A 9,984-nucleotide genomic window follows, 5' to 3' on the forward strand; every position below is an offset into this window, starting at 1 on the left:
GGGTTATTGCACCTTTGACTCGACTCGACATCGCCGGAATCTGAATTCGAGCTCCACCTTCGACTGGAGTTGTCACCCTTGAGGGCAACCAGAAAGCATTTCACATGTGAGCCATTTATTATTATTTGCTTTCAACGGACGGGCCCGAAAGCAAAACCCCGGGCCAGAGGCAAGTATTTCCTAATCAGGTTTTAACTACTAATAGGATTTCCGAGGTGGCGAATCGTTATTTACATGGCTTTGCCCCGAGATACCCAAAGAATTGAATTGGAAGCCAGAGCAAAGCTGCCGCTAATGTATTGCAGATTATGGTAAATCCCTCAGGCACTTCCCTACACCCACTGCCCCAGCCACTCCATCCGTCCCGTCTAAAATCCTGGTTCGCACACGTGTCCTAACACTGAGTGGATCCAACGGAGACGCCACTCAAGTCCCTGAAGCGTCTGAACTGGTCCATACTCCTGCGGTGCATGAAGCGCTTCACCTCGTAGGCCACATTGCACGCCACCAGAGCCAGCATTAGAGCGGTAATGATCCCGGCGAAGATCAGCAGAAACCAGTGGAAGTAGCAAGACATGGTCACCGGTCGCTTCAGCCAGCTGCTCCACGAATCCATGCACTGCTCCTGGACACACCTGCCCCGGTGATTCCGCACACAGCCCTTGGCACAGCAGCCATTGGGACTGAATCTGCCGCAGGATGTTAGTACAGTCATGGGATTGGAACAGTTGACAACCTGCTCCGGCTCCCAGTCCTCCACAGTCCCTTCGACGACCAGGCCAAGCAGTTGGCTGAGAAGACAAGCCACGGTCAGGAGATCAACAACCATTTTTCACGACTTTTCACCCCAGGCTTTGCAAAGTATCTCCAAACTCCATAGAATTTTGAAACAATTCACTAACGTTTATGTATAGGTCTTGGTTTACTTGGTTTTAAATATAAAGGTATACTAAAGTAATGGTATATAAGTTTTTAGAACATTATTGATTAAAATTCCTTAGATTTTTTAATATAATAGTAGGTTTTGTACGATTTTTTGAAATGAAAATTTTTAAGCTTACAAAATAGTAAATTGTGTATAAAAAGGCGCATATATTGGTTGTAAATTATAAATTATTAAACTAAATAAAAAAACCTATGCCCTAAGTTAAAAAAAAATAAAAATAATATTCAGTTTAAGTTCTTTTAATAATTTTTTCACATGCTTTAATGGTACTTAGGAAATAAACTATGATAAGTTAGCTCAATCTTAATAGTTCTTATTTAATTTCAAGCTCAAAAAACGAATTGTTTATAGTTAATATTTAAGGCCAAATTGATACAATAATTCTCAAAATGTTTAGTTATTACAAATGACTTGTATGGTATGTATAACTAATAATTAACTTATTTTATATGTCTTCTTAGGTTTGTACTTTTGACTTGGCCTCCAAAAAAGCCTTTGCCTTTCGAACCCTCTCATTGTCCTCGCGCTCCAAGATCTCGCGTTCCTCGGGGTCCACTGGGGGTATATATTCCGGCGGATTGTCTCCTTGCGAATTCGGGATGAAGGGTGCGTGGGGCCAAACAGTGGGCCTTGCCTGGAGGAGCCAAAGTTCATCCAACTGGCGCTGGAGGATGTTGACGGCATTCTGGACACGACTAGCCATGAAGCTGATGGATCCTAACCAGACGAAGGATATTATTACGGAACACACGATCACCATGTAGTTCTGGGGCATTTGTTCCACCCAGCTGAAGGGTCCCGTGGTGTACATGTTTCGGAAAAATAGTTGCGAAATCGGCCACTACCCGGCAGTTAGCAAACTAAACCGATCCAAATCGTGCGGCCAGACTTTATAGGTTTTCATTATCGCAATACGGAGTTTCTCTGAAAAGTAATTCCTTAGGGAGAATGTTAAGATTAGAAATATCAGGAGACCATTAATATTATAAAAACATATGCAAACCTTTTATTGTTTGCGTAGTTCGATTCTCGGGCCGATGTCGGAGTGGAAGTTGTTCTTAATTTCCTTATCGTTCTTTTCACATTCCTTCTAAAATAGACCACAGCTAAAGAAACATAAGAGCTAGTAAAAAAATATTTCCAAATATGGTATTATTTCTTTCATAGTCGACAATTCTTCATTAAATTGTTCTTAATTGAACTTGTTTATTAAAGGGCTTTACCAATTCTGCCACACTTTCAAAGTCCGAAGTGGAAGCTAGATCCCTTCTTGATTGAATATGCCACATCAGCTAAAGCAAGGAAACGAATTCGAAATTCACTCGAACGATTTCAAAGAGACCGTAAACCAAATCGGCATAATAAAGTGATTCTAATGTAATTCGTGATTTTGCATAATTATAAAGTTAATAATTAAAATTGTTGCGTGCACAAAACCGAAATGAAAACATTAAATTTTAATGACGGTTTTCGTCTCTTTTGGCCGGGCCAGGTGCATTGGTTATTTGGCATTTACAGGGTGGCTTATGGGTGGGACTTGCGAATGCAGATGAGCCAGCCCCCCTCATATGGCTCACCCCCCGTTGCCGAAATGGGCAAATAACTAATGCGTAAATATTAGCAAATACCTCCCACTTCGCCCCATAAATTTGAGACACATATGCATTGCAATGCCGCTGTGTTTGTAATAAGCAATCAATTATTATTATTGAATTTCGGGCATGGTCAGGTGCAGCGGGGGAGTCGTGGCATTGGGGCTTCCACAGGCAGCTGGTCAGCGCCACTAATGCGTCTAATGAGAATTTAAGCACACTCCAACACCCTCCTTCTCATGCCCCTCTTGGCGTTTTGCATGGATTTTCACTGGAGGAAACCAGGTACAGTTGTGTTCGCGTCGAGTGCAAATATAATTACATTCGGAACCCATTTAGCAGTATTTTGGTTTTGGCTTTCACATTTTCCCATATCCAATTTGTTAGCGGCGAAATGCCCAAATCTGTGATTTGAGGGATAGCGGGGTAGCTTTTCAGAGAGAGCGTCGATAGTAAGCTGGATTTTGACTATCAAACTAATATTAAAATGCGATATGGAATTTTGGTTATGGGACTCTAATTTTAACCGAAGAAGTCAAATGAAAATCCATTTTCAATGGAACCAAATAAGACCGTAGAAAGTTATTAGTATTAAAACTAGGTTTTTAGAAGATTATGTCTGAAATATCCAATATATGTACAATAGAAATAAAATATTTAGCAATAAACAAGAGTTTAAATATTCGGTTTTGAAATGGAAAACTTTAGAAAGCAGTTCCAATATAAAAAGCTACACCCTGAGTGTCCACGCTCCTGTTACGCTGGTAGTTCTGTGACTCTGCTAAGCCCACATCGTTAATGATAATTTAATTATGGCCGAGCATTTCGGGCTTTGGCGATTTACGCACTTAGGCACTGGGAGCCTGCAAACGAGAGCCTGCGGCCTGGCTAATTGCAGCAAATCTGCTTGGGGTCAGTTAGCCGCTTAGTCGCGGCTCTTATTAACTGTTAATTGCAACAGAAGGAGGGCGGGTGGCGTTTTGGCGATTGGTGGGTGCTGGGCGCTGGGCGCTGGGCGCTGGGCAGCGGAATTGGCAATCGCAATCAAGTGGCTTTTCGCGCAGGTGAACAGCATAAAACATAAAGCGGGCAAAGCCGCGAATATCGTCATCCATTTTCAAGATAGCACTCTGACAGTTCAGAAATACGATATGAACTTAATGGATTCGCCGGGGGAATTGTATTGTAATAATAAAACAAAAGTGTCAGGCGAAAGATATGCCCTTCGGATGTATGAAATCCATATTGAAAATTGATTTAAATTTTTAATAGGCATTCCCGTGGCTGCGCTTTGATAAAAATGCCATACACGCAACAATCGAACAATCGGCGGCTTACGCCGGAGAAAGATATCCTGCATATATCCTGAAGCACTGACGGGGGCTCTAGTTAAATATGGAAACAATATCGAAATATGCCAAACTGAACTGAATCGATGCGATGAAACTTGCAAGTGAATTGAAAATTCCGCCAGTCGAACACGAATGCGATATGAATATCTATATGGGCATTCGCATCCGTGCATTTATATTTGTTTTCGAAGCTGTCAAATCATATTTTAATCTGTTTTGATTGCTGACTTTTGTGCAAGGGATTTGTGCCGACTGCAGCTGCCACAGCGCATTCGGCTGAAATGCAGCGGAAAATATTGCATTTTATTTTATTTATGCAACAAAAAAGAGCAGAAAAATAAAAGCAGATTTTATATGGAAAGCTCGTGCTTCCCTGTCCCGACTTTCATCTTGATTTCAGCTCGTGACTCCAGAGTCCTGGATCCCGCGTGGATATGTGCGTTTTCCATTTGTTTCATTTGATGTGCCCCGAGTTAAGCAGTAAAATCCACTTTTTACGATTCCTCTGTTGGCCAGAACAGAACCCCTCACCGCTTCCTACTCTGACCCTCCTTAAGAACTCCCCGTGGGAGCTGTGTGCCACCCGTATGCTCATAAGAAACACCAACATCTCGTACTCAGACCCAGAAATTTGTCAATAATATATTGCAAGCCAGTGTTGGACCCAAATTGTTTATATATTTTTTTAGAATGTATAAATCTGCTAACTATATAGTCTTACTATAGATTACTATATAGAATAGGAACTTAGCTTCAAAAATAAATATTATTAGTGGATAGTTTTTAGGAATCCTGACTGAAAAGATCTCATCACTGGCTCCTTGTCTCCACCAACTCCTCCTCCTCTCCTCGCGGCTTTGGCAGTGACTTAAATACGCATAACCGTAGATGGCGCCACTGGTGGGAGGATGGCTCCTCGTCCTTTTCCGCATCCCTCTGCCCGCCCCGTCGCCCATCCTGGCTAGATTGTCAACATATTAGCTTCAAATTGCTAAAGTTCTGCGACTTTTGCTGTTGCCTCATTTTCTCACGCACGCATAGCAGCAGCCACTGTCCCCGTCCCCGTCCCCCTCCACTGGCTTGAGTCCGTCTCTTTCGTTCCGCCAGGATGACATGGTTGTTTAATGTGGTGTTGCCAACTATTTTAGCCAAAAGCTCATACGGGTTGCCAGCGACGGCCGGGCCGGGTGATTTGCTTGCTTAGCTTAACAGGCCCGGACTTTTTGGGGCATGGCTGGGAGGGGGCAAGTCCGTCCGTGTGTCTATCCGCATTCGTGTCCGGCTATCTAGCTATCCGGCTGCCCACTCCCATCTCCGGCGGCGGAGATGCTTTCGCTTTTGGCGCCTGAAGCGTTCGGTTGACATTCGTAAAATCTCTTAAAATCCCGAAGGTCGTTGCCAGGGATTTTCTCAGATTTTGCTAGATTTAAATGAATTAGTTGCTTTGGCCGGGCCGGGCCGAGCCGATTGATTTTCTGACCTTTTCGCTATTTTTTTTTGTCGCTCTCCCTTCGCTCCGCTTTGGGGCCTTAAATCTGGAGCGAGTAGGCCAAAATGCAATTTGGCTTAGGAGCAATTGCAGCCATGACTCACCATTAGCTGCAGTTGACCCCCGACCGTAATAATTTGCCCCCCAAATGAGTACAAATGGGTTGACTCCCCTTCTGATGGAGATGCCGCTAAATTAGATACGGCGAAATGGAAAAAAATGTCCACTGCATTCTGCAAGTAATTAAAATATGAGAAAACATTTTCCTGGCTTCCTCATAAAATATGCCCGAGTCAACAAAGGATCCCATTCTACTTCTCCAGCATGCAGTGGGCTCAGCTCCTCTTGGTCCTTTTTCCACCGTTTGCTGGTCAGGCTGGTGGGCTTAAAAAAGCATCAAATTTCATATTCAAAATGGCACTTTACATGTTCAGCATAATTTATAAATGCACGCAGCAGCAGCAGCAGCAGCAGCCGCAGGAGCAGCAGCAGTAGCAGCGGAAAGGAGCCCCAGGCTACAACAAACATGAAATGTGCTGCGGTGGCAATATTTTTGAAGCAACATTGTCGCCACTACAGAGAGGGGTGGAGATGGGTGGCGGAGTGAAACAGGACCATCGATGGCATCCTTGCTGTTGTCATTCAGCACACTTTCTGGCCAAAGGATACATCAACTATGGGTATTCTAAGCAACCCTAAAAGTATCATGAATAAGTAGGGCCTATTTTACTACTCAGGATGGTTTATAAACCAAAAAATCCAACTTCTAAGCCTAACTTTAATTTAAATTAGTTTTGTAATATAAAAAATATTTTTTTAGATTAGAACCTTCAAAGTTTTAAAATGATAATGTCTTATTAAGGCATTTTGAATTCGATCTGTTCCCTTCATTTTCAGTTTATCCTTGTGTGGACGTTGCAAACACGCCACAGTCCTGTTACCGCCTGCCCCGCCCACTTCACCGCGCACTGCCACCGCCTTCCCTCTGTCGGTGGACCCAGGAACCCTTTGTCCAAGGTGTGTGATGATTTTAATGGCCTCCAGCAGGGACGAGCAGAGAGAGCCTGGCCAACATGTTGAAAGGATTGCTGCGAGTTACGCCATGACCAGGCCTACATCCTGTCCGCCCCTCTAGCGCCCCACCACCACGCTCCCCTCTCGCTGCCCTCTCTGGAGCATTCTGGCCATGTCCTGCTACAGTTGATTGGCTGTTATTTTCGGTGTTGACGCAGCCGGAAGAGGCAACTGTTGAAATTTGCATATCAAAAACGGCCAGGACATAGCCTGCCAGTCTATATGTATATGTATATGTGTCGTGTATATGTATATGTGTATGTAATGGGCCAGCAAAGTCCTTTGCAGGCTCTGGCTGTGCCAACGGCTCTATGAATTTATGAACATAATATAAATTTATTTTTGCAAACTTTTCATGTTTTTGTTTGGGCCACCAAAAATCTGCATGAGCGAGCCAAAGCCGCCTCTCCGCCTTCCATGTCCTTTTTGTTCAACAGAACCAGGACAACAAAGGGATTGCTGTGTCAGTTTGGACCATACACACTCTCACCCATACACACAGCCACCTATACAAAAGGACACATACATGTGCAACCGCTTGTATCTGTGTGTGCGTTGCATTCAACTGTGCTTTCGAGCACGTTCAAGTTTATTTATGCGTATGCAGAATACTTAATGAAAATTTAAATGTAAAAGTTACTCGTAGATTGCAGGCTCACACAGCTGGGTGAATGGGAAAATTGGAAGGCCCGGCTAGGGGCCACCCATGTAATCGGTCAAGCCAAGGAGCCACTGCACCTACTGGCGCTTCTGGGTGGTGGCCAGTTGTTTTATTTCATTCGAAATTCACAAACGGGGAGACACTTTCCTTAAGCTGCACCATTTGGAACACAAAGAAATGCGTAAAAATATTTAAAATTAAATTGAAGGGACAAGGATATGCATACAGATCTAAGCCATGGCTGATCCTCTGGGTCCGGCTTCGGCTGATTATGCTAATGCAATGCGACCGCACGCCCTGAAAAAATTCTCTTACTCCTTTTAATGGAACCGAGCATTCGATTTAGATGCAAATTCATCACAAAGCCGGACCCAAGAAAACAATAAAACTGACCAAAGCAGACATAATGCGCAGCAGTTAAACTGGGATATCCTCCGGGAGCAGACTCCATTTAAATTAGATTTTCCGAGTGCAAACGCCCCGAGAAAACTTTTCGAAGGATCCTCCCGGCCTCGGCAAATATGAGTATAAAAAACATAACTCACAAATCCAATTGCCATAAATAAAAAAGCTTGGCCAAAAAACTTTTGCCTGCATGCTGGCGGACCGCAGGATCAGGGAGTGGGCCTGGAAGGCCTGTAACTCCATCAAATGATGTACAAGTTAACACATTTGCTGAATAAATCTTGTTCAGAAAGTCTAAACGGCGCACGAAGTCGAGTTATTCAAAAATCGCTTCTAAATTGGCTACACTTTTCCAAGGCTTCCCCTTTTCATATTTTCCTTTTTTGTATTTTGTTTGTGGCTTTGCTTGTTTTTTGTTTTGACTGTTATGTTTTTTTTTTGGTCGCTGTTGCCATGCAGCTTTCGATTTGTGGGTGTGTGTAGATTCCGTGCACATTTATCTTGGGGCAGCTTATGCGAAAAGTTATGAAATATGCGCACGGGCGTCGCACAAATTGTCGAGGGGATCGGAAAATGGGTGTGGGACTAGCTGTGGCCCTTCCCGGACTGCAGAAATCCGGCAAATCGTGCAGAAATCCACGATTGTCCGCGAATGCACTTGACACTGGTCGCAGGATAATCAAGTTTGTCCTCTGATCCACACCAAAGTGGCAAATAGAGAACCAATTTCCGTATACAAATTCTTCTACTACCCCAGGGAAAATGTCCTCCATCTACTTGGATTCTATTTATGTGTGGGTATGTGCGTTAAAATTAAATAAAATAAAATTAAATGTATATAAAATTAGGTTAATGCTTTGGCAACAGCCACGGGCAGGAGGAGCAGCCCCAGCGCCTTTTATTTTATTGCTATGTAGATGAACCGACGCAGTCAGGGGTGGAGAAGGAGAGTCCTGGAGCGGGATGGACTTTCAAACACCCTAGTCACATACGTACACTGTAAATAAATTATAAATCAATAAATCATCATAAATGTTTAAAGCCATTGAATGAGCTCTTTGAATTCATAAAATTTTAATTAATTTTCTAAACTTAAAATTATTCTTAGCAAAGAAATGGTTTTGAAATCTTCAACTTTACTGCCCCCCTTTTTTGCAAGTGCACCCGCTGCGGCAGCATTCCCCGCAAAACATGCGACTTAAACAGGACTTATGGTTATCTTCGCATTTTATGGATATTGCGCGCGGGCCGGTTTCCAATGTTTTGCAATGGGGGATGGCTGGCTCGAAATAAATGAAGTTACTCGCAGCCATATGTTTGCTAAATGCTGTATGTAAATGCCTCGGAGAAACACTTTAATTTCAGCAAGACGGACCAAGAACCGGGGCGGAAGGGGAGAATAAGATGTCGTGGCAAGGACATTCGAGGCAGAGGCATTAACTTAATGGCGCGAATGAACGAAAGGGAGAGTGGCAGCCGGAAAAGCGTGGAAAAGCCACGCTGAACTTGAGACGAAATTAAGGGAAAATCAACTGCAGCCAATGCCGGGAATTATGAACTGGATGCAGTGGGAGAAAAAGTGCTCAGCGCATTGGAATTAAAATGCCGGTGAATGCCGAATGCCAGCCAAAAATAAAATGCAGCAGCGAGTTAAGCCTACTTAAGCCCACGTTGCATGTTGCATGCCGCTTGCAGCATGCGGCAGTTGCAACTAAAAACATAAAACAGTTCCAGCACGGGCCACGGAACTCGAATGCGACGCGCTGCACATTTGTCGAGATGGCTAAGCCCACTTAAGCCCTAAAAAACAGAGCGGACAAAGACGGAGACAGCCGGAGCGACAGAGAGGGGGCGAGTAACAGAGATGGATGCTGGGGGATACACTTTGGGTGCGACGCCGTTCGATTTGACTTATGGGTTCGTTTGCTCCGATGTCCGCTAATAATAGAAGCGCCCTCGCGTAATCCGTCCACCCTCTGCTCCGTGCCCGAGTTCCGCCGGAGAAGATGCTGATCAAGTGGAGTGGATTGCCGGAGATGGCAGGTTCCGCCGCAAGATGACACAACGATATTGTATAAAATCATCTTCGAGATACATTGTAATGACGACAAATCCCTCACGATTCGCATACTTTTTGTATCTTTTCTATGACATCAATACTAACATATATCTCCAAATCAATCTCCATAATTATTGCATTAACTTACTTACTTAAGACAGGATTATATCCTAAAACCATGTTTCAATATTTCTCTTACACTTTTCCCTTATAAACTAGTACAACAAATGACCGTTTTTTGTCTTCGTGAATCCGAGAGTATGAAAGTATCCCCCTACCCGATAATTGACTGCAATTTCACGCCCTGCCAGAGCACTCGTCTCCGCTCAATTGTTTCATTTGAAATACGATCGCCTTGCCACAAATAGACACAGGGAAAAATTTGAATTTTCTCGGTGATTTTTTC

At 43.6% G+C, this 9,984-nt stretch overlaps 2 protein-coding genes across 2 annotated transcripts; both read right to left on the minus strand.

Annotated features, from left to right (window-relative positions):
* Positions 1-267: 267 nt before the first annotated feature.
* On the minus strand, positions 268-933 carry LOC6505945. The gene has a single exon (XM_001964623.4). It carries the CDS (start codon positions 827-829, stop codon positions 395-397), a length of 435 nt encoding a protein of 144 aa, XP_001964659.1. The 5' UTR covers positions 830-933; the 3' UTR covers positions 268-394.
* A 224-nt stretch (positions 934-1,157) lies between these two features.
* Positions 1,158-2,058, minus strand: LOC6505944. Its single transcript, XM_001964622.3, has one exon. It carries the CDS (start codon positions 1,755-1,757, stop codon positions 1,404-1,406), a length of 354 nt encoding a protein of 117 aa, XP_001964658.1. The 5' UTR covers positions 1,758-2,058; the 3' UTR covers positions 1,158-1,403.
* Between the last annotated feature and the right edge of the window lie 7,926 nt (positions 2,059-9,984).

This window comes from Drosophila ananassae, chromosome 2L (assembly GCF_017639315.1).
Source record: "Drosophila ananassae strain 14024-0371.13 chromosome 2L, ASM1763931v2, whole genome shotgun sequence".
NCBI classification, from domain to species: Eukaryota; Metazoa; Arthropoda; class Insecta; order Diptera; family Drosophilidae; genus Drosophila; species Drosophila ananassae.